This window comes from Lepisma saccharinum, chromosome 4 (genome assembly GCF_977018435.1).
Source record: "Lepisma saccharinum chromosome 4, izLepSacc3.1, whole genome shotgun sequence".
NCBI lineage: Eukaryota > Metazoa > Arthropoda > Insecta > Zygentoma > Lepismatidae > Lepisma > Lepisma saccharinum.
The window spans coordinates 13,174,899-13,199,878 of record NC_139232.1 but is presented as its reverse complement, the minus strand read 5'-3'; the positions used below and the strand labels follow the sequence as shown (position 1 = coordinate 13,199,878).

Below are 24,980 nucleotides of genomic sequence, written 5' to 3'. Positions count from 1 at the left end.
GTTCGAATCCCAGCCTGGGCATAGGTGTTCTTTATGAGTGTCCCTTCATCAATTTCATCATATCATCAATCATCCTTATCTTTGCGATTAGTAAAAAGTGACGGAAAAGCAATATAAAATAAACCAATTCAATCAATTCCATAGAAAACAAATTCACAGTATTATATCTTCCCAAGTAGAAAAATTTGCATGAAGCAACCACAACTGTAACATTGTTACCATGTTGAACCATACAACCTCCTCCTCCTCCCCTTTCCTTGCCCCTTGTTAGAGCAAATGTCTGCTCACATAACAATATATGCTTCAGTTAGTGAATATTACCTTTAAGTTATACATACACTTGCTCTTCCTGCCTCATCCACGAGTTCGGAAACTTTATAAATATGATTTTTTTTTTTAAATTTGAGACTATAATGATTTAAACAAAAGACAAGAAGGTAGGTCAGACAGATTACAATGACTAGGAATTGGCGAGAATGTAGTTCAATGAATGTTGGAACATGTTGGAATATTGGAATGTGAGAGGTCTGAATGGGGAAGAAATACTTGCCACTGGCAGAAATGAAGAATGGAATTGAAAAACTTGATGAAAAACTTTCTACTGTTGTATAATGGAGTGCCAAGATGCAAAAGAGCAAGGGCTGGAGTGGCATGTATGATACACAAGAATAGAAAGGAAAATATCAAGGGATGGAAATGAGAGCTTAATGACTATAGTTAGAGGCACATATTTTTGGTAAATAAAAAAGTAAAATTTTGGTACAAAAACAGTCTATTTCGGGTTCAATAGCGGTAAATAAAATAAAATTTTGGTGTTATAGCAGTTAATAATCACATCAAAAGTGGTATATAAAATGACATTTTGGTTTTAAAATTGTGAATATAATCCTAAATTTGATTTAAAAACTGCACTTATTACACAAAAGAAACTTATCCCTTCTAATAGCACATTTATGTAGTTACCAGAGTATTAAGTTTATTCCTGTGTAAAGGGGTCCATTTTTGCTTCTCAAATATTTACAGCAGAATAAATCAGTTTTCCGTGAATTGCATAACTCACAGGATACTTCAGACTTCAGAAAGTGTCGCGTCAGTATATAAACGGTAAATTTCGTGTTTAAGAATATATTTCGCATTTTGCAGTTCATTTCACATTATTTCGTGACAAAACAGATAGAAAAATGCACCTCACACCTTTCAGAAACACGAGAAATTAACATTACAGCATGTTATTTCATATTTCGTGTTTTCATCAAAAACGAAATTTGCATGCCTCTAACTATAGTCATTTCAGAACAGAGAGAAGAATGGATGATATTCAACTTGACGTTATCATACAGTGCACGAAACAGCATGAAGTTCAGTAAACAATATTCACAGGTGTTATGGTAAACATATGAGAATCCCTCTCACAGTGAGAAAATTTGGAATATTTTATACATACACATCCCTCATATGTTCATAATAATCATACCTTGAATCACTTCGGCAATGACCACACACACAATTCTTACTTGGTATGACCTGATATGTTTGCTGGAAATATGGCAGCAGGCTTGATTTCATGCAATGAATTGTGGGGAAAGTTGTTCACTGAATATCTTCCATTGACCTTAGTAATAGTATACACCCTGAATGAAAATGAAACCTCAAGTAATGAAGACCAGTTTTATGAAACACTATAAAGATGTAGTAAGTCTTGCTTGAAGCTTTCCTGGCGAAGAATGATGAATAGATTCTCTCGGGTTATCGACCAGGTGAGTTGTGGAAAAGATACCAAGCTTTCGAGAGCTAATGTCACTCTCATCTTCACTTCTACCCTGAAGATGAGAGTGACGTTAGCTCTCGAAAGCTTGGAATCTTTTGCGCAACTCACCTGTTCTATAGCCCGGGAGAATCTATCCACTATAAATATGAATTGAAGATAGAAATAAAGAAATAATTATCTTAGGAGATATTAACTCTAGAGTTGGAAATGGGCCAGAAACCTGGGTAAAAGAAAAGCAGAGAAAAGACACAGTAAATTACAATGCAGAAAGACTGCTGAAATTCTTCATAATAAATTATATAAGCTTCAAGTTTTATATATACTTACTCTTCCTGCTTCATCCATGAGTTCGGAATCTTTTTTCAGGGAGCCTCTGATGAGTGCCATTTGTTTATATCCAGCAAAAATTATAATGGGAACTGCCGCTAACAAAAGTAGTGCCAACTTCCATCCAAAAAAGAAAGCTATTCCCAGTGCTGTCACAATTGTAACTCCACATTGCAAAACCATTCCAACTCTGTGTCCAGCAGCCTAATTTTGAATTTTTTAAAAAATAAAATCATATGTATTAAGATATTTATGTCCACTGATTTTTTATTTAGTAAAAGTGAACAAAGTAAATGTCAAAATATTTCTATGTACATGCTATTTTGTAGGGATGGGCAGATATTAAATTTTGGCCGATACCGATAAAGTACTGATATAAAATTTACCGATACTGATAACAGATATTCTACCGATCCGATATAAAATTAGAAATGGTCCTTGAAGAACCTGAAAGGTTCATTGGCCTTAATAAATGTGTTTCAAGATGACTGCAGTGCAAAAGAAATTGCATATTTAGACATTTACTTTTTTAGAAAGTAGTGCATGGAGATTATCCATAAAAATTACAACAAAATGGCAGCATTTTGCACTAAATTATCAGATATTTATTGATATACCGGATTGGTAAAATAATCGGTAATTTTACCGATTCACTGATATGCCTATATCAGGCGATACTGATAGAGTACCGATTAATCGGTTCCATCCCTACTATTTAGATATAAAAGAGATATTCAAATTTTTGTCATAGTGTTTCTAATTTACATATTATGACTTAAAGAATCTTAGAAACCTTGTACAAAGCCAAAATTTTCTTCATAAAGCAATTATATTCATTTTCATTTCTTATATAAACTTTCTTCCAATCTATGCCTCATAAGATATTTAACATACTTTCCTCCAGTTTCAGAGTCATAATACAAAGTAACAAATATCTCTGTGAAAATAAATCTAATAATTGTCACCAACTTTAATAAACTTGAACATGTGATAGAATTATACACATGTAACTTTATTCCTACTTTAATTCTGGATAAGAAATAAATTATTTTACTTACCGACCTAACTATTGGGGCATCTCTAGAGAGACGATTAGTAAGTCTACCGGGAGAGTGAGATTCATCATCAAACCAACCAACAGACTGTCGAAGTATGTTTGCAAATGCAAGCATCCGAAGTCTCAGTGTCATTTTCTCTCCAGCTATTGCTACAGTGTACAGCTATTGAATAGAAAGAATATGCACTAGAAAATTTGACAAATTAGTAAGTGTTTTAATATCATGTAATTGTAAATTGAAACTTAATTTTACAATAGATGATCATTAATTATTGCCTGATTCAAGTATCATAAGCTATTGCTACGGATGGCCAAATCTGGATATTTTTTTTTCTGGATATGGGGTAATTTTCTATCCAGATTTCAAATATCCAGATATTGGATATTCTGATATCTGTATGTATTGATTATCTGGATATCTGAGGTATGGATATTCATATTATCGAAATTATTCAGATATTCATATTATCCAAATTATCTGGATATCCAAATATTTGGATTCGCTCAGTAGAAAATAGAACGACCATTCTATTCTATTCTATTCATCATTTTCGTATTTCACTTCATCAACAGATTTGATGAAAGATTTGTAGAAAATTCGTACAGTGAAAAATGAAAATGATATGTGGATAGCTTATAATCTGTTCTATCCGGATACCCAAACTAATCAGATATCCATGCTATCCAGATATTCAGATTATCTGTTCCATCCAAAACAGATATTAGATACTTTGAAATCCAGATATCCATTATCCGAATTTTGTAGCCATCCATAAAATAGATATGTCGAAAGGCTGCTAAATTAAGTTGTTGAACAACATCTGTTTGAAGCTCCTTCCCTTCCAACCTTTATTATTATTATTATTTACAGTGACGTGCACTGAGGAGTAGCTAGTCTAGCAGAGATAGATCAATCAATCTCACACCTCGAATTATATTCAAATCACAATATTTATTGTCTTGTTAAAGCCACCACAGCTCATAAGCAACACCTTTTTTTAACACGCTCTTCTCGTCCATCGGTGTTCTCCGCGGGCAAAGCTGGCTGGATACCCTAGCTCGCTCTTCTTCCGCCTGACCAGTTTCCAGGTAGAAACGGCCGCCTGAAAGAAAAGGAAGATTTCTACCTCTACCTCCCTTGCCCCCTCTCTCCGCTGCATAAGTTGAAAGCCCGTGCTTTCAGGTCCCCCAGTCTATCTCCTATAGGACAGATAGGGGATTGGTTTCTCATAGATTTTTTTTGTAAATCCTCTAAAGAGCTCAGGGTAAAATTTTCTGCAGTTCTCTGTATTTGCACAACATTTTACACGTTGTACAATATGTATGTATAATATGCGATGTAATTTTATTATTTATGAAATGAGAACGTGTTATGTGCAGACAATAATGTTATGTTTTTTTTTTCAAGTATGGAATATATAATTATTAAATTACAAATATGTGCTTGGGCTCTCTCTCACTCTCGTTTTAGTAGTGTTTTATTTAAATATACTACTCTTGGCATTTAACAGTCATAAATACGGATGTATTTATTTGGGCAAGAGAACGTGTTGGATTGGTTTATTTTACTTCGCTTTTCTGCCACATTTGGTTATTGCGAAAGTGAGGATGAGTGATGATATGATGGAATTGATTAAGGGACCTCATATGAACAATCCAGGCCAGGATTCGAACCCGTGATGATTGCGCATTCTTGTCCTATGTGTTGTACTCTGCAGTGAATAATGAAATAATTTGGAATGAAAAGTGTATCTCAGAACTCAAAAAGCCAAATGAATATTATTGAAGAAACTGCAAAAAAGTGTGTTTTGTTTTCTGTTTTGTTTCTGTGCATAAAGTGGACTTAAAACACCAAATCAACCAACTGTGCGGGAGTGGTTATCACAGCGTGCCACGACACCAGGAGTTCCGTGTTCGAACCCCGTCCTGGGCATGCGTGTTCTTTGTGTTTGTCCCTTCATTAATTTTATCGTATCATCTTCGCAATTAACCAAATGTGACAAAAAAGCGACGCTAAGTAACAAAAATGAAATCAAATCATTGATTGATTGCTCGATTTGGTTTATTTTACTTACTTTTTCCGCCACTTTTGGCTAATCGCGAAGATGATACGATAAAATTGATGAAGGGACACACACAAAGAATCCCCATGGCCAAGCTGAGATTCTAACCCAGGATCTCTGGCTTAGTAGTCAAATCAAATCGTTTTTTATTTTTGAATGTGGGTGGGGTTTACATGTACTTTTTTTTAGTACTCATTCATCATTTTGTAATCTTTTCCTGTTATTGACATTCTTTTTTTTAGGAATACTGGGCCCTAAAGGGGGGAGGGGTGTGACCCACACCAACCCCACCCCCCTTGAGCATGCCACTTAACTGCTACCCAAGGTGTCGACGTCACCGCACGTCACTGATTATTTATTATTATTAAGGTAGGGTTACAAATTTACTTTACATTGATTCTGTAACTACAAAAACAGCCTTTTCCCTACATTAATTAATATACAGTTATGCTATTTGTTTATAAGTATAGGCTACATAAAATGGAATATTGTAAATTTATATAACTGAAAAATATAAGAAATAGAAGAAAATAAACATTTTTCCAACTATGTTATATGAAGGAAGCAATGAGGTAGATGAGCCACAATGTCAGTATTCATAGATTAATGTCCTAATCTGTAATTTAAATTTGGCCAAATTTCTCTCCTTTCTGCAATTCACAGGTAGTTGATTCCACGCTTGACTTGCCAGAGATGACAGGGATTTTGATCCGTATCTTGCCTTGTTACTTTTCGGTACTTGGATACTGTTGTGTTATTGGATCGCAGATTGAGATAATGTATATTACTAGATATCATTACTTTGTTGCTTAATAAGTGGTTGTGTGTGTTAATTGTCTGATGAATTTTTAGTAGAAATGCATATTTTCGCCTGGATTCCAGCATGGGTACTTGGAGCTCTTCTCTGCTTGCACGTGAAGTCATGTGGCCCTGTATATCGTATGCTATGAATAGCCAATTTTGCATTTTTTTTCTAGTTTCATGGTGTTATATCTATTAATCCCATAAAGTACAGAGGAACAATATTCAAGTAACGGCCTAATAAATGCTTTGTAGAATGCTAATTTGTGGACAAGGTGTACATATTTCCAGACAAATTGAAACTGCTTGATTCTAGGTGCTGCACTTGCACACATTAATTTTTACATGTTGTGAAAAAGATAAATTTTTATCTAGGTGCATACCGAGATATTTTAGAGACTCACATAGTTTTATATTGGAATTGCCTATTTTAATGTTGTCAGTTAGTGTGTTGTTATTGTTTACACTTGATAGTATTAATACTTGTGTCTTAGACTCGTTCACTTTCAACATGTTTGATTGATACCACTCAATAACTTTGAGCATGTTTTTCTCAATATTTGCAATTACTTTTTCTAATTTGCTTTGCGTGCAGTACAGGAGACTGATCTGCGTACAATTCAAACCCAAATTTCCTGTCTGCGATGTCATTCACAAACATGTTAAACAGTTAGCCTAGAGTAGATCCCTGTGATACACCGAAAGATACATTTAAACTGTTTGAAATTGAGTTGCCTACTTTTGTGTTGACACTCCTATTGCATGAATAACTTTCGATCCAGTTTCATGCAGCAGCAGAGAAATTGAATTGCTGTAATTTCTGTATTAATAAATTTGGTTGAATACTGTTGAATGCTTTACTGATGTCTAGTGAAATAATGCCTATATCTATTGCTTTCTTTTACGATCCAATATATGTCGTCAGTTATGTAATAATTCATGTACAAGTAATTCTGTTGAGTAATTTTTTCTAAAAGCGAACTGTATCTCTGTCAGTAGAGTGTTACAATGTAAGTAATGTTATAATTGCTTGTCTATTACCTTTTCTAGAAACTGGCTTAATGAGGAAGTTATTGATATGGGGCGAGAATTATTTACTTGCATTGGGGACCCCCTTTTAAATATAGGTTTGACCTTTGCATGTTTCCAAGTGTTTGAAAAGATTCTGCTTTTTAAGGATGAATTAATTATATCGGTGAGAGGTTCGGCAATCCATGGGGCTAGCATATATAGTATTCAATTACTTATTTCATCGAAGTCTGGACCTTTTCTGAGATCAAGTTTTTGAAGAATTTTCAGAACATCATCATGTGCAAGGGCTTAAAACTGAAGCTGGTTTCTTGATGTTGAGCATAGTTTTAACTTTGTTTGTTACTTTCATTTTTCTTTGCCTTTAAATCGTTAGTGAATGTATTGGATATTGACTTACCAACATTAGCAAAGTAGTAATTGAGGACGTTCGACACCCTCGCATCTTTGGTAATTTGTTATTGTGTTCAATAGATGTGATGGATTGACTTTTGCTATCATTTCCAGTTAAGAACCTAAAAATCTTGAATTTATTATTGCCTGAATATTTAACGGAATAGATCTGCATAAGGAGATAATTTCTTTCACATCTTTTACTTTCTTTGTTACGTAGTTCCTTAAGGTCTTATATTGTTCCCAGGTGTAATTATTATTATTTGAACTATGTGTGCGCTTAATCATACGATTCTTGATTAATATCAATCTAAGAAGACCGACAGTGATCCAGGGACGCTTGTTGGCCCTAAAACGAAACGTTTTTATTGGTGCATAGACATCAAGAGCTTCAGTTATTAATGACTGCAAATATGTTACCTTATCGTTTATATCGGGCATCAGTGTAGTTTTATGAAAGGGTAGATAAGAACAATGATCAACAAACTGTTGTGCAGAGAAATTTTTAAATGAACGCCTAGTTACTGGTATTTCAGGAGGTCATTGTGGCCTTAGGATAATTGATGTGTATATCAGAAAGTGATCGGCTTAAATCATGCATTACTGTGGCGGATTTATCATGTATTTCTTTCTTGTTAGTAAAAATGTGGTCTGTGAGACTTTCACTTGTGTTAGTCATGCGTGTCGGCAGGCAAACAAGCTGCTTGTACCCTGCTGATTCCATTGTATCGAAAAATGCATTATCCACTGCAGTAGGTTTGGTGACGTCATGATTTGTATCCCCGATGAGAACCGAAGCGTGGCAAGCTGGAAACGACTGCAAAATGTTTTCTAGTTTTTCATTAAACATGACATGGGCCTTGAGATGTCTATATACTCATCCGAGAATTAATGGTTTGTCATTCTGTTTAAGTTTTAAAGACAGCCACAATCCTTCAATGTCTACATCTGACACGGAATATATAAGTTCCGATATTACAGCTGTTTTCACATAAACAATACTACCTCCCCCTTGCTTAGGACAGTCTATACATTTTGAACCCTTCAATTTCAACGTGTCTATCTGGAATTGAATCATCATCATAAATTCCTTCCATTGATTACTGATGATGACTCTGAGATAAGGTCAAAAACTGTGCTCATGCCATATCCTTTACATGGATGTCTGAAAGGGGAGGGGGCACAGCACATCCTAGAAATTGACTGTTGATCCAAAATTATTTATTTCACACACATGATCTCATTTGAATAACAGTAATTATTGTAAGGACATTGCAGAAACTTGATTACTTTAAACTGAAGGACTGTGTTTGAGGAGTCAACGCAATTGTGGTGGAAAATATGATTCATTTGCCTCCCCACTCTGGAGAAAAATCCATCTGAAGAAAATCTTGCGAATGTCCATGAACTTTCATGTTACGAGTATCTGTTCCAAGGTAAGTTAAACTTCTATTTTTTGTCTTTAACCTTTAAATGTCCATGACTCCTGAAGCTGATTCTGCAGTAAAGCCTCACCGCTCAATCTGTTTTCAGTGTGAAATTTGAAAATACGAACTACTCTAAATAATTTTATATCTTGGAGACTAGAGTCATCTCATTTTGTTCAGTACAGTAGTGATGGAGGGTGGGTGGGGGGGGGGGTGAGTAGAAAAGCAGTGACACTATATGTAGGTATAATTTCTTCCAATGGATATTCATAAAGTACCAATATAAAATTCATTGACTGAGTATTCAAAATAAAACGGCAAGTATTTCATGAAGAACCTAAGTGATTAATTTATGTCTATAGTTGATGTATGTGACCATCTTTGTGGCTATAAGAGTTCTTACCTTTGTAAAAGAAATTATATATTAGAAAGAGAGTTGTAAAAATGGAGGGGGTCTGCGTGGGGTGGGTTGCCTGGGTGCTAAGGACAATTGCTGTGCCGCTGCTTAACAAGCAAAACAGATAGAAATAGAGAAGCGTTAACGTCATAGTGTTCTGTGAAATAACTGCCACCCTATTAAATTAAAGTTATTGTCAGTTTGCAAAGATATAGATTTAGTAAAAATTGTCTTCCTCTTTTTATCTAGTCGGTTCCCTTACATAATGACATATTTAATTTTTTCCAACTTCTCAGAAGAAGCAAAGGAAGTATAAGGCATTAACATAAAAAGAAATTTAATTTACATTAAGTCCCAAATTTATATCTGACCATAGGCGCACCAGTGGGGGCACGGCGGCACTTGCCACTCCCTGCTGGAAAACGTGGAGAGATAAATTTTGTTTGGTTCATTGTGCTCTTTGTGTTGGAAAGTAAAATTAATGCTATTCAATTTTTAAATAATTGAAAATAAAGCATTACCTCAATTTAGAAATAAACATTTCTTGCCTTCTCTTTGCAGTTAACATGCCATGCATGTATTTCCACATGTTATTTGGTTTTCTTTTAAGGCAAAGAGGCATGACTCCTAATTACCTAGAGTCTCTTGTTCAGTATTTGAAAGATAAACTCTCAACAGAGCCAAGTGTATTTTCGAAAGTTTTGTAAGGTTGGTTTATTTGGTGTTTTAAGTCCACTTTATGCACAGTAAGGCTAATTTGGACTGGACCTACAGTTTAAAGTGGGATCTGAACCACTATGTGCCTCCACCAGGTTTTGAACCTGGGACACCTTGATTAGAAGGCGACAGCGTTACCACTGCGCCATAGGGGAGGCCCTAGTTTTGTAAGGGTATATAACTTCAATATGAAATTCCTTGACCGATTCCGTTCAAAAGTAATACCAGGTATCTATCAAATGTGCATCCCCATTTTATTTTTAAGTCTTCGTTTCCATGCTCTAAATATATAGAGAGTTTCATTACTTTATTTCAGTTTGTGAATCATTGTTTAAACAGAGATTTGAAAACACCAGCAAAATTTGGAACTCACTCGCTACATAGAACTATTAAAATTATATATATATATATGCATATTTTCTAACTGAAGCTAGAACAGGAGGGGGCAGGGAGCATGTGCTGAGGTAAAGAGGATGCCAAACGAGCAAAGCAAGATTGTAAAGAGTAAACATCGTGGGATACTGTTGCTATGTTTAATTTAAAGTATGCATATCAGTTTGAAAATAAATAGTTCTAAAAATTTTCTTGCTCGCTTTGCTCACAATGTGGTCATTTATTCAAGAGTCATATTATATCTGTACTTATTACTACTACTTCAGACAGGCAAGCACGCACACACCCATGCACTGATTTTTCATCGATGGATTGGGCATCCCCCAAGATGAACTCCGAGTTTCACCTACGACAAGAACCATACAAGTACAGTTAAAAAATATTACGCAAATGTTTCCATTTTCTTTATAGCTAGCTTAAGAATTGCATGAAATGATTCCTGGTAATAATATGTTTAAATTTTGTGTTTTTCAATGTCATCTCTTGTGTTTTATCTAACAATTGATTAAATCAAGTACTGAACATTATCGAAAAGCAATATTCGAAACGTTAGACTGAAATGTTAACATTATCACAAAAATCTATTTTCCATCATTCCCTGCATTTGACATATTTTTTCTACTGAAATGTTACGTGAAGGGAAGGGTGGGGTTAATCTCTGGAAATATTAATGAACAAATTGAATTATGGCGAACATTTTAAAAATGGTCCAAAATATGCACTTAACATCCCCAAACTTACACCCAAAGGGAAAAATCCTGGATAAACCCCTGAGGCACCCAAATGTCAGCATACCCAAGTAGTACACCCTGGACTGCATTTTGTAAACTAATGAGGCTCTGGCGCCTGAACCTGCAGCCAGGATAATCCACTGTAGGAATTGTGTCGTGTCGTCCATATGTGTTTGTTATTGTCCCTTCATCCATCTCATTGCATATCCATTCATCCCCATTGTCGCAAATAGTCAAAAGTGGCAGAAAAGTGCTGTAAAATAACCTAATTCAGTCAATCAATAACAAAACAACTTCAAGAATATTGAAACCTTTCTTTTCAGTATAAAAGCACTGTAGATATATGTATGTATGTATGTATGTGTGTATATATGTGTTTGTTTGTGTGTTTTGCAATGGCATGCAGTGCTAAATCAGGCAGGAGAACAGGTCACCTGCACTTACCCCCCCCTCCCAATGGGTGTTTTAATATAATACAGTAAATCAAGTAAAATTCAACCCTTATTGAAACGAACCAAATAAAACTACATGACAAACATGAGGCAAGTTAAAATTATGTGACAATAATAATTTTAAAGCAAGTATGATATAATATAAAGAAAACATTAAAAACAAAATTGTTGATGTGCAACAAAGAAAAATTTAATAAAACCAATTTATGAGTAATCAGAGAAAAACATAATGTTTTGTCGAAACCTGTTTCATCCCTTTTTTCGTAGATTAAGTTGACGTTTTTTCATAGAGTTGAGTATTCTTGCAATTCAAACGTCCTCAATGCAAAAAGGGCATATAGATGGCTGAGTTTTTTTCATGACGTTTGCTAGACTTGTAGAAGTCGTAAATGTGAAAAAACCCTAACTGTTCCAGACTCCCTTCTCAGGAACAAACAAGGACAACAATATAATTTGTCACTGGAAGAATATCCAGTTAATCATTTTACAGTGTTGTAGTAACTCATTTGAAAATGCCTTGTGTACGATTTCATTTTAGTTTTTTAATTCAGTTAGGATAGATGTTGGTTTGCTGTCTTTTCTGCAAGGTTCAATGAACTAAAAGCTTTCGTCTTCAGCCAGTCGACCATAGAACACTTACAACATTCACTTTCTTGTCCTGCTGCTGCGTTCATTGAAACTTTGGTCTTGGGGCTGGTGAAACAGGTGGGTGGGAGTTGTTCCCTCTGAAGCTTAGTCTAGGTAACTTAGTCAAGGTAACTTAAGGCATTTAGCAGTCGCTTAGACTGTAAAAGGGTTTTCCAGATTGTTATGAATGTCAGATGCAAGTTCATAACGAGATTAGGATATTATAGACTTACTACACTCCAAAGTATCACTATGATACAATTAAACTTCAGCACATAGCAAAAACTCGAAGAAAAACAAGTCTGCTATATTTCTCGGAGGGAACAGCTAGCACGTTCAGTTTTCGTGGGACCGGGGATCGTTTACCTTCATGTGTGGTCAGAAATACTTGGCGTCAGGCCGTAGAGGGTGGAAAGATGAGGCTGTCTATGCAACGAGGGTAGGTGAAGTAAAGAAACTTTTTATGTAAGTTTGAATGTAATCACGATCACAATACTGGTACTAACCCAGAACACTGAAATATTTATTTTACTTACTCTTATTCCATTACTTAGGCCTGCAGCTACTGCTAAAACCACAAACATTATGGACCAAAATATTGCAGCAGATCTCAATTCATCCCCTGTTAAGGTAAATGTCTGAAATTAAGATATTTCAATTTAGTATACTACATGAGGAGAAACTTGAATCTATCTTATTCAATTTCATAGTATCATACAAGTTCATAGTAAAAGAAGCAATTTCTTTCTGCATTTAGAAAAAGAAAAAAACATGACTTCAAAGATCTCCATCCATAATTTATATTAATTATGTAATTATGTAACTATCCAAACTGAGTTTACAAATTGGAAAATTTCAATGTTTGCAAGACAAACATCTTCCAGTTCACCTCAAAAAAGAATTAATTGATGGGAACTAAAACTTTCACAAAATCTTTTCAAGTAATTTCTTTCATGCCTGGAATTCATATCTTCTGTCTTCTATCAAATGTGTATCCTTACAGTATAGAACAGAAAATTTTCACTTCCACCAATGTTATGGATATTATTTTATGGAAAAAGTTAATTAGATTTCTTGACTTTATAACCCAGTCAGTTGATGGTTATAAGAACAGGCATAAAATGTGAAACATCCAGCTTAATAAAAAATAAATCTACTCTAATATATTCTGTATTTTCTTATAATTTACTTCCCAATAGCATTGTGGCTAATGCTCTTACATTGTAATTACAGGATACCTTAAATTCCTGGCGAGACACATATTGCACAGTGGTTCAAAGCCTACTTTAAACTTTAGGCACAGTCCTCATTAGCTTATCTGAGCATCGGTTGATGTGGAATTAAGTGCACTGGTATATTTTCCCATGTATTTTCCTGGCTTTTTTCATATATATCAAAATTGCCGCAAAATTTGAAGTTGTTGGACTTCTGTTTTTGTTTTACTTGCATACTACATGTTTTATTTCTATTATATGTAATTAATATATACAATAAATAAGAATTGTTGCAGTAAACCAGAATACGACACTGCTTAAGTGGAATTAAATAAATGGACTTTTTAATGTAGATTTCAACCCTAATGGGCCACTCTTATCTTTATTTTTATCATTGATAATGTTATATTTTAATTTATTCTAAATGAATGTGTTTGTTTCAATTTAGTTATATAGTTACCATCCTGCCTCCACAGGTTAATCAGATCAGAACTGACTCAGCATATTTGAAAATGATATCGAGAGTGATTGACACAACTCCATGGCCCAATAACCCCTTATAAGGGCCAAAGCCTGCCAGTGTGGCTTTTTCATTGGGTAATGCTGGTCTTGTATCAAGTCCAATCTCTGCTGTTTTCTAGTTTTCTACTTCTTCTTTTCAAGTAGCTCCCCAATTGTCCTCACGATGCTGGGTTAACACTGAAATTGTGGAGGCTCCCACCAGGAATTGGACCCAGGACCACACACACACCAAAGGCAAGAGTGTTAACCATTTGGCTACACAGGAACCCCCACCAAGCCTGGTTCTATGAATATTTATAAACTATCATATGGTATTGGATTAAAAATACTGTAGTTTATTGTTAAATTGGGTCATTCCATGTCAAATCAACCGATAAAAATTATTTTTGAACCTTTAGGATTCAGATTTTTTAGATTTTTTTGTTTATACATTGTACATATCAAGAGGACAAAAACTATCAATTTTCAGATTTTTTCTGCTCTTAGTTTTTGAGTTATTAGTTTTCAAAAAAGTCAAAATCCCAAAATTTGACGACATTTTGAAATCTTTAAACAGCTGTAGATCAAAAACTATTTGGCCAAGAGAGCTCAAATTGGTGTAATTTTCTTCTGATTTAATGAGCTTTAATTTGAAATACAACATGAGTGTGGTATTTTTGAATTTTGTAACTTTTAAAAGACTTGAAAAAAGTTGTTTTGAAAATCTCAAAAACAATATTTTTATTTTTTTGAAAAAAATATATGTTTTGAAAATATCAATTGACTATTCGTGTGCAAAAGTTCATAATGGGACAGCAATGGGTTTCTATGGAAATTATTTTTTAGTATTGTAATATGTGTGAAATTTGCTAAATTTCTTTATTTCCATCTTAAAAGCACAATTATATGCTGAGTGGTTGATGTTGAAGTCTTCATATTAGTATATTTTATAATTTTTGGGCTACAAATAACATGAAAATACCTAAAATTTATCACTTTTAATATCAGGTAAGCAAATTGAAAAATGTACGAGGGGAAACCATTAAATAACAGGAACTTTATGGAGATTTATGAAAAAATTAATATGCTGACCAAGGCAGTAATTTATTTTATTAAAAACATAAACTAAACGTAACGTTTCAACCTTCTAGCAAGGTCTTCTTCAGACTCTGTATCAAGTACAAAAGTAACAAGATACAAAAACAGGGCATTATATATACACAAACATTACTCTCTCCAGACTATTAGAAAGTTGTTATGGAACTTTCTAGCAGGTGGCTTCCCCTGTCAACTGTACTTTCACCTATAAGGCTAAACATATTTACATCCATATAGAATGTGGTTGGGCTTTATATCTCACGCTCTTTTTCCTTCATTTTCCTTCCTTCTCCTCTCCTCTGTCTCTCTTGTGTTAGAAAGAGTGGAAAGGGCAAGAGAGAAAGAGGAGAGGAGAAGGAAGGAAAATGAAGGAAAAAGAGCGTGAGATATAAAGCCCAACCACATTCTATAGGGTCAATCCATATGAAGTCATACAACATGGTTGCTTGACCATTTTTAAAAAAGTTTATTTTTTGTGTGGTGTGAGCCTCATATGTTGATAGTTCAGAACAACTGTTATTTTATTTTTACTATCACCGATTTGAAGATGGCGGGCATTCTTTTATTATGGCGCGCGTCATTTTTTCCATTTGTAAGCATCAGCGGCAACTTTTTTATCTCAGCTCTGGTAAGTCCTACGACAATGAGATAAAATCTGTGATGTTAAGCACATTATAATCTACAATTATATTTCTGTGTAATTTTCTAAATATTATTCCTTCATAATAAATTTTAAGGTCAAAATTGTGTATTTTAATCGCTCAAAATGACATTTTCGGACATTTTTTTGGGCAGGAAGGCAGTTTGTTTGACACGTGAATTTTTTAGTGCAAGTACCTGTGTACCAATACTGTATGTCAAAATTATTTGAAGCTTGAGACTTTAATATTGCTTTTTCTACAGGGTCATTAACATGTACTTTTTGTTAAAAAATTCCGAGTTCAGGGTTAAATATCTCTGGTGGGCAGTTGTTTAAAAATCTGAAATTTGTACACAATACAGTACTCCATGATAAGTAACTTCAGTAAAAATTTTGAGTTTGAGATTTAATTGGTTTAAGAGATACAATACTCGTGAAAAATTCAATATTTTGTATTAAATATGGTATGCCTAATTAATTTTTTTATTAACATTTTATGTTAAAATTTTGCAAATTGTAATTTGGAATGTCAATGAACAACATTTCAATCCTGAAATGGATCTACAATAAAGTATTTATACGAGGGCGTGCTGAAAAGTAAAGCTTCCTATGTTTTTATTTTCTTTGTTACCTTGTAAATGCATTTTGGATTTTGAGCAACCATACATTGCACTCATAAGACTTTCCCGCTTCTCCATTGAAGGTTTCAAACTTCTATCGCCACGTAGTGCTGAACTATTGCGAGGAAAATGGCAGCATCTAACCATGCAATGTTGGTGAAGCGCCTGAAGTAGTGTGCAATAACAAGCTGAACACGATTCCGATGATCTCCATCAGTTGCAGTTCGCCGCCTTTCGCTCCATTCTCTCACATAGCTGAGATTTCTTCAGCTGGGGTTTTCTTTAAGAGCATGATAGACTAAACTCAAGATCGCACAGTACTGATGTCTATACATTCATCCCCATAAAATGTCCTCAGTTTCAGATGAATGTCAATTTGTAGCACATTTTCTGCAGTTAGAAACTCGTTATTGCACGCTACTTCAGGCGTTTCACCAACATTACATGGTTAGATGCTGCCATTTTCCTCGCAATAGTTCAGCACTCCGTGGCGATAGAAGTTTGAAACCTTCATTGGAGAAGCGGGAAAGTCTTATAAGTGCAATGTATGGTTGCTCAAAATCCAAAATGCATTTACAAGGTATCAAAGAAAATAAAAACATAGGAAGCTTTACTTTTCAGCACGCCCTCGTATAAATACTTTATTGCAGATCCATTTCAGGATTGAAATGTTGTTCATTGACATTCCAAATTACAATTTGCAAAATTTTAACATAAAATGTTAATAAAAAATTTAATTAGGCATACCATATTTAATATAAAATATTGGATTTTTCACGAGTATTGTATCTCTTAAACCAATTAAATCTCAAACTCAAAATTTTTACTGAAGTTACTTATCATGGAGTACTGTATTGTGTACAAATTTCAGATTTTTAAACAACTGCCCACCAGAGATATTTAACCCTGAACTCGGAATTTTTTAACAAAAAGTACATGTTTATGACCCTGTAGAAAAAGCAATATTAAAGTCTCAAGCTTCAAATAATTTTGACATACAGTATTGGTACACAGGTACTTGCACTAAAAAATTTACATGTCAAACAAACTGCCTTCCTGCCCAAAAAAATGTCCGAAAATGTCATTTTGAGCGATTAAAATACACAATTTTGACCTTAAAATTTATTATGAAGGAATAATATTTAGAAAATTACACAGAAATATAATTGTAGATTATAATGTGCTTAACATCACAGATTTTATCTCATTGTCGTAGGACTTACCAGAGCTGAGATAAAAAAGTTGCCGCTGATGCTTACAAATGGAAAAAATGACGCGCGCCATAATAAAAGAATGCCCGCCATCTTCAAATCGGTGATAGTAAAAATAAAATAACAGTTGTTCTGAACTGTCAACATATGAGGCTCACACCACACAAAAAATAAACTTTTTTAAAAATGGTCAAGCAACCATGTTGTATGACTTCATATGGATTGACCCTATATGGAAGTAAATATGTTTAGCCTTTTAGGTGAAAGTACAGTTGACAGGGGAAGCCACCTGCTAGAAAGTTCCATAACAACTTTCTAATAGTCTGGAGAGAATAATGTTTGTGTATATATAATGCCCTGTTTTTGTATATTGTTACTTTTGCACTTGATACAGAGTCTGAAGAAGACCTTGCTAGAAGGTTGAAACGTTACGTTTAGTTTATGTTTTTAATAAAATGAATTACTGCCTTGGTCAGCATATTTATTTTTTCATAATCATGGAAACAAGGCTTAATGATGTTATAATTGGAGATTTTTGCACAACGAAAATTTGTGTTTCGGCACTCAGAAAAGGTTCCTTAGCAACATGCCATAAAGGTGTCGTGACAATCAAGTGGTATGCGCCTCGCAGTAGTTTGTACAACATGGCCACTACACAGTTGACTTTCACCGTAGAAAAGCAACGGCGTGTTACTCATTTTTTGTGGTCAGAGGAAGTGAAACTTTCTGAAATCTACAGCAGAATGAGGGTTCAGTACGGAGACAATTTTTTAAGTCAGGAGAGAGTGTACTAAATTAATGGACTTGCTGATTGATTTGCTGTATCACTGCCTCAGTTGCCACGTAAACTGGCCTCCCACTCCGGTGTTCATCACTGACATTTCATCTTCCGTCTTTAAATCTTTCCACCCATACACTCTCCCCTGACTTAAAAAAATTGTCTCCATATAGAACCTTCATTCTGCTGTAGATTTCAGAAGGTTTCACTCCCTCTGACCACAAAAAACAAATAACACTTCGTTGCTCTTCTACGGTGAAAGTCAACTGTGTAGTGGCCATGTTGTACAAGCTATTGCGCAGGCACATACCTCTTGATCATCATGACACCTTTATGGCGTTTTGCTAAGGAACCTTTTTTGAGTGCCGAAACACAAATTTTCGTTGTGCATAAATCTCCATGAAGTTTAGAATAAAGTTCCTGTTATTTAATGACTTCCCCTCGTACATTTTTCAATTTGCTTACCTGATATTAAAAGTGATAAATTTTAGGTATTTTCATGTTATTTGTAGCCCAAAAATTACAAAATAGATTACCACTCAGCATATAATTGTGGTTTTATGATGGAAGTCAGAAAATTTAGCAAATTTCACAAAAATTACAATACAAAATAAATAATTTACATAGGAACCCATTGCCGTCCCATTATGAAATTTTCCACACGAATAGTCAATTGATATCTTCAAAACATATTTTTTCCAAAAAACAATTAAAAATGGTGTTTATGAGATTTTCAAAAAAAAACTTTTTCAAATCTTTTAAAAATTACAAAATTCAAAAATACCACAGTCATGTTGTATTTCAAATTAAAGCTCATTAAAAGCAGAAGAAAATTACACCAATTTGAGCTCTCTTGGTCAAATAGTTTTTGATCTACAGCTGTTTAAAGATTTCAAAATGTTGTCAAATTTTAGGATTTTGGCTTTTTTGAAAGTCAATATCTTAAAAACTAAGAGCCGAAAGAATCTGAAATTTGGCAGTTTTCGTCAACTTAACTGGTACTACCACTGCACCAAAGATTATCAATTTCTGAGATCTCAAGGTTCAGACCGTGGTTGATTTGGCATGGAATGACTCAATTATATTAATCCTCGTACCTCATAATTTTATTATTTAGTAGTTTTCATCACAATATGTATTATATTTACCTACAATTTATGGAAAGAGTTTTCAAAATTTACTGTTACATTAAAAATAATTCTGTATCTTTTATTTATTGATTTTGTCAGAAAAACTTACAGCAAACATTTGTCCATAGAATAGTGCATATATAGGCATAATGCATCCACCAACAGCACTTGCAATCAGACCAATAGACAGCATGCAACGTTCTGGAGAATTAAATTTAAGTATGCGCCATAAGCTAGCTGGTTCTATTTGTTTCTGCAAGAAATAACAAGAGATTCATTTGTAAATAACTATTGGAAGTGCAGATATTTGAAGGATGAAATTGTCATGAATGAGAATAAAACATTAACCTCTTAACATACAGATTTTTTTTAAAAAAAATTGTTTCGATTTGAATGTAATTTTTTTATTACTCGGTTGAAATAATCAGTTAAGAACATTATAAATGGTTATAATAATGTTGATTGTTGGCAACTCAACAATGAGATACATGCGTCTGAAAAGCCTCGAGTATACTCGTGCTATCAATGAGTAAAATATTACCAATAGAACTTGTTAAAAAATCAAGATAAGTTATATTAATAATCAAAATAAACACAAAATAGCACTGAAACACTAATTAGTGAACTTGAAAACAATTGTTTATATTATAGGGACTTTGTCATTAGTCCTAAAACGTGTATAAGTGTACCCACTAAACGTGAAATACATTGTTTATACGTTACTGGCTGTGTGATAAGCCCTGAAACATGTCCTAAAACGTGTATAAGTGTACCCAATAAAAGTGAAATACATTGTTTATACGTTACTGGCTGTGTGATAAGCCCTGAAACATGGATCAATGCACAAAGCTAAACTGCATTCCTCATACATGTATCTGGATTCTCTTCTAGCCTTCTTCCCTCTAGCATCACGCACACTGCTGCACATCCTGCACATTCTTGTAGGATTTTGCTTCATCTCAGTTGGAGGAATCACTGAAGGAAAATGGCGACCAACAAGTCGCATTGGTGTTGCAGTTGCTGAGGGGCGACCAGCTGCTTTCGGCGAAAATTCTTCTCTTTGATGATGAGGAACCATTTTCTCAATGACAGTGACAGGAAAGTCAAGGGCACTCTTCCGTCCTCCATGTTTTCCGTAGAGTACGAAGGCATTTCACACAGCTAGTTCTAAGAGATGGAAAAATATTTTCTTATAATATTTTTTACCTCGCTTTCGTGGCAATGGATTGTTTGCACTATATTGATCTACCCTATCAACACCTTCCATTGTATCATTATATGCAAATACGACCACAAGCTTCACAACATCTTTGTTCCTTTGTCTACATGTTTTTACATTTCCGCACTGTGGAAACTGGATAACATTGAGACATCTCTTTTGTCTTTCCACTTTAGTGCAAGAAGTTTACCTCGTTGGAAAGCTACAGTCTCTCCTTTCTTCAGTTTTATCCTTTGAAACGATGGAGGCATATTCTTTCTTGTGGGATGCACAGTGCCATACACATCTGTTCTATTAGATATCAAAATGTCGGCAAACTGGGGAGAACTGTAGTAGTTGTCTACAGTTAGGCAGTATCCCATATTCAGCAGGAGTTTCATGAGTGTCATGACAACTTGTGATGACATGGGTAAATCTTTATAGTCCTCATGAAATTTAGTGCCAGCGCCTGTGTATATTATTAGGGACCAGACATAACCAGTTGCCGATTCACACAGCATGAATGACTTGATGCCAAATCTGGCTCGTTTCATAGGTATATATTGGACCCATCCCAACTGTCCTTTGTATAACATCAGACTTTCATCAATTGTCCCATCTCATTCTGGAGTACAAGCAGATTTAAATTTGGTCGATAAGTGATCCAAAATTGGCTATATTTTATTCAGTTTTGGTTGAGGATGACTCTCAGCATCATATGTACTATTATCAGAGAAATGCAGATTTCTCTTCAAATTCACAAATCTATGAAATGGCAAAATTTGTCGAAAAATTGGTGTAGCTAAAATGGATTCTTAGTCCAGTACATTTGATAGGTAGGTTTCTTTACAATACTCTGTAACAGTATGAGTGAAATAAAAATATACATTTCGTCCATTGTTGTGTCTTTCCATTCTCGTGCCACTGTCTGCCTTGCATATCTGTTAGTTTCAGTCACCAAAATTCCTACAAAATCATCATCAATAAACTGACAAAAGTAGTGCATAACATCCTCAATATGTGGCTCGAAATTCACTTCGGGTTTACCTGTGAAAGTAAAGCATGGTCGGGCAGTTGGGAGTTGTCCAGAAATATCAATTTCACACCACTGTCTGGCACTTGCAAAGTCAGTTTCCGATGAATCTGACACATCACTTTCTTCTGAACTTTCTTCATGACTTTCTTCGGAGCTATCTGAACCACTAAACTCAATATCAAGCTCTTCTTCACTCTCCATTTTCACAAAACAAAGACACCCAAACTGACTTTCTCACACCTACGCCATAGACAAAAATAAACGTCAAGAGAAGGAGATTAGTGACATCTACCGGAAAGACAAAAAAACAAAAAAAAACAACTACTTCAACAGCACTATTAGTGACATGTACCGGAAAGACAAGTAAACAACAACTTCAACAGCACTATCTAACGGAAACATGCAGAAACATAGAGAAACGAATATAATCATCCTTTTAAAATGTGTACGGATAAAAAGAAGTTACCCCGAATATACTTGGGATATTATATTTTTGTCTAAATTAAAAACCCGAGTACACTCAGGCTTTTATGTTAAAAGGTTAACTACATACATAGCAGTCTGTAGGCCATAGTTGACCTAAGCATAGTTCCCAAAAAAAGAATCAATTTTTACCTTCAAAGAAGTTACAAGTGTAAATTTTTGTTATTACCTCTTTCAATTCCTCTAGCATTTCTTCTTTTTCTTGATCATAGCCTGTTGATGACCGAGAAAACATTCTTTGGGTAGTTCTTGACCTTTGTCGCTTGTGGTGCCTCTCGCCTATACTTGAAAAACTTTTAGACAGAAGTGTTAACTTGGTAACATTGATAATCATATTATATTAATTTTTTATATATTTCTTTGTTATAACTTCTCATCAAACTGAATGGTGTTCATTATAAATATATATGCTACTTGTGTGTTAAATCTATCAACCTAAAATTTATTGCATTATACAGTGCATTTGAAAAGTAACTATACACCTATATAAACACGATTATATGTTGAGGGATTGTATTCAGTACGCTGGGAGTAATGTTTTCTGCAAAGGTTGGTAATCCAGCGTTGTGTGCAGTTTGCTTCCACAATCCAGTCAGGCTGGTGCTTTGAGACGAGAAGGTGTGTCTGGTTCTATGTTGCTCATTGAGTGTTCGTTCATCACCTTTGAACAATTGACACCGTGTCTTTCCACGTGCGTTCAGAATGGTGTTAACTTTAGAACAGCGAATATTTCTCATTGAATACATCTTCCGTGAGCATGGTGAGTACACACAGGCAGTGAAAGACCAGTTTCCAATTAGATTTCCAGGTACACCAGTTTCTAATCAACATAGTGTAAGAGCGCTAATTGAGAAATTTAGAGAGACGGGATTGGTAAGGGACTATGAGCAAAGTGGTAAACCATCAGTACTCGATGAAGAATAACTGCAAGACATTTCAGCTGCTATGCAACGTATTCTCAACAAGTCCATGCAAAGGTTGGCCCAACAGAAAATCATCGGTCTTGCAACTGCACACAAGGCAGTTTGTAAGAAGCTCAGTTTCATCCCACACAAAGTAAAAGCAGTTCAAAAGTTATTAGCCACAGACTGTGGAAAGAGAATTCAATACTGTGAATGGTTTAAACAGTTTCTAGCGAACAATTCTGACGATATTGCGACTATGTTTTCTATACCAATGAGGCATGGTTCCATTTGTCAGGGTATGTGCATGCACATAACTCACGTTTATGGTCTGCCAACAACCCACATGCTGTACATGAAATTCCTCTACATGACCAGAAGATTGGGGTGTCGATTGCAATATCCAGGAGAGGAATAGTCGGTCTAATATTCTTCGCAGAAACAATAAATTCAGCACATTTTTGTGAAATCATTCACTAGTTCATGGGAGAGCTAACTGAGGACGAAATTAATAATGCTTGGATTCAACAAGATGGGTGCATGACAGGTGTATAGTTACTTTTCGAACGCACTGTACAAAATCTAACACTTGCATTGTCAGAAGCTTTTGTTAAGACAGAACATAAGAACTTAAAAATATATCCAAGTTGTAAACTTGATGGTTATGATTTTTAAAGTTGCATTCATACCTAGGTCCAGAAACACCCATGCCAAAATTATTACTTCATTTACTATTGAAATGTTGTGCTGTCGTGAAACCTACATATCCTTTGCAATTGTCTATGTTATCACTGTGTTTATTTGCATGTAAAAATAATGTCCTGTCTGTGAAGCTAATTCATAATATTTATGAATTATGTACTATTTGGCGACAAATTATAATAAAGTTTGTGTACTTTTCATACAAAATAGATAATGTGAATATGTTACAAGTAGTCTTTTTGTATACTCTAATGTTTAATTCCCATCATCATTGCGATGAGCATTTCCAAGTTTAATGTCTGGGTGAAATTAAAATTTATGATGTTAAGTCACTTTCATTACCTACATGAATATGAATAATCTTTTTATAGAAAGCCAGAGAAAATAACCATAAATTATTTTGCATACTACAAATCACATATCTGAGAACATTCCTCTCAGAATGATGCAATTTCCTTGTGTATTACAAGTACAGTAACTTTGTTAATACTTTAAACTACTGAGAGACATTGATTTGTCTTCACTTCATGGATGGGAGACAAGTGGAAGCAATGATAAGAAGGTTAAAACATGGTTAAAATTACTTACTATAATTACTTTAAATTTAAACTCTGTTAAAACGTATAAAATATTGACTCCATGATCAGGTAGTCAATGGAATGGATATTCTGTGGTAGTTGCAGGTAATGGCTGGCCATTCCACCAACATAACTGTCCATCAAGTTACTCTTTAACCTATTTTAAGTAATGTTAACCATGTTTCAACCTTTTTATTACATCACGCATTTATTTCCCATCCATGAAGAGGGTTAGGCTTACCAACAAGGTGAAGGTAGGTTTTCATCTTGGTTGTTTTTATGATGATGATGATGATGATGTTGCATGGTATGTAAAATCATATATTATTATTACTATTTCTTCATATTCTTATCATGACAGATAAAATGATAGTTTATAATTTCTGTTAGCTTACTCAGAGGTTGCTGCTTCATTGTCACTTGATAAATAATCATCATCCTTTGATGTTTGTGTCATCACTAATTGGTAGTAATAGCCTTCTTTTAGCATTAACTGTTCATGGGTTCCACACTCAGCTATAGCTCCATCCTATCAAGTAAAATAAATACCTGTAAATTTTATGAATATGAATTGTAGTGACGTGAACAACACAAGTGCTTTCATTTAATCAAATCCTTTACAGGAACCTCACAATTTTAACAAAATTCATCAGGATAATAAGTGAAATTAACATGAATAAATTGAAATTAGCTCAGTTAAGTGTGCA

The 24,980-nt window shown here is 34.4% G+C and overlaps 1 protein-coding gene across 1 annotated transcript in view; it reads right to left on the bottom strand.

Moving 5' to 3' along the window:
- Positions 1–24,980, bottom strand: part of LOC145986386 (ATP-dependent translocase ABCB1-like) — a 91,053-nt gene that overhangs the window by 21,072 nt on the left and 45,001 nt on the right. The window contains exons 14-19 of the mRNA XM_083120332.1: positions 24,669–24,802; positions 22,261–22,384; positions 19,484–19,627; positions 12,719–12,820; positions 3,154–3,315; positions 2,096–2,299 (exon numbers count right to left, since the gene is read on the bottom strand). Of these exons, the coding sequence (XP_082976458.1) occupies positions 2,096–2,299; positions 3,154–3,315; positions 12,719–12,820; positions 19,484–19,627; positions 22,261–22,384; positions 24,669–24,802 (870 nt within the window). The remainder of the gene's footprint in view (positions 1–2,095; positions 2,300–3,153; positions 3,316–12,718; positions 12,821–19,483; positions 19,628–22,260; positions 22,385–24,668; positions 24,803–24,980) is intronic.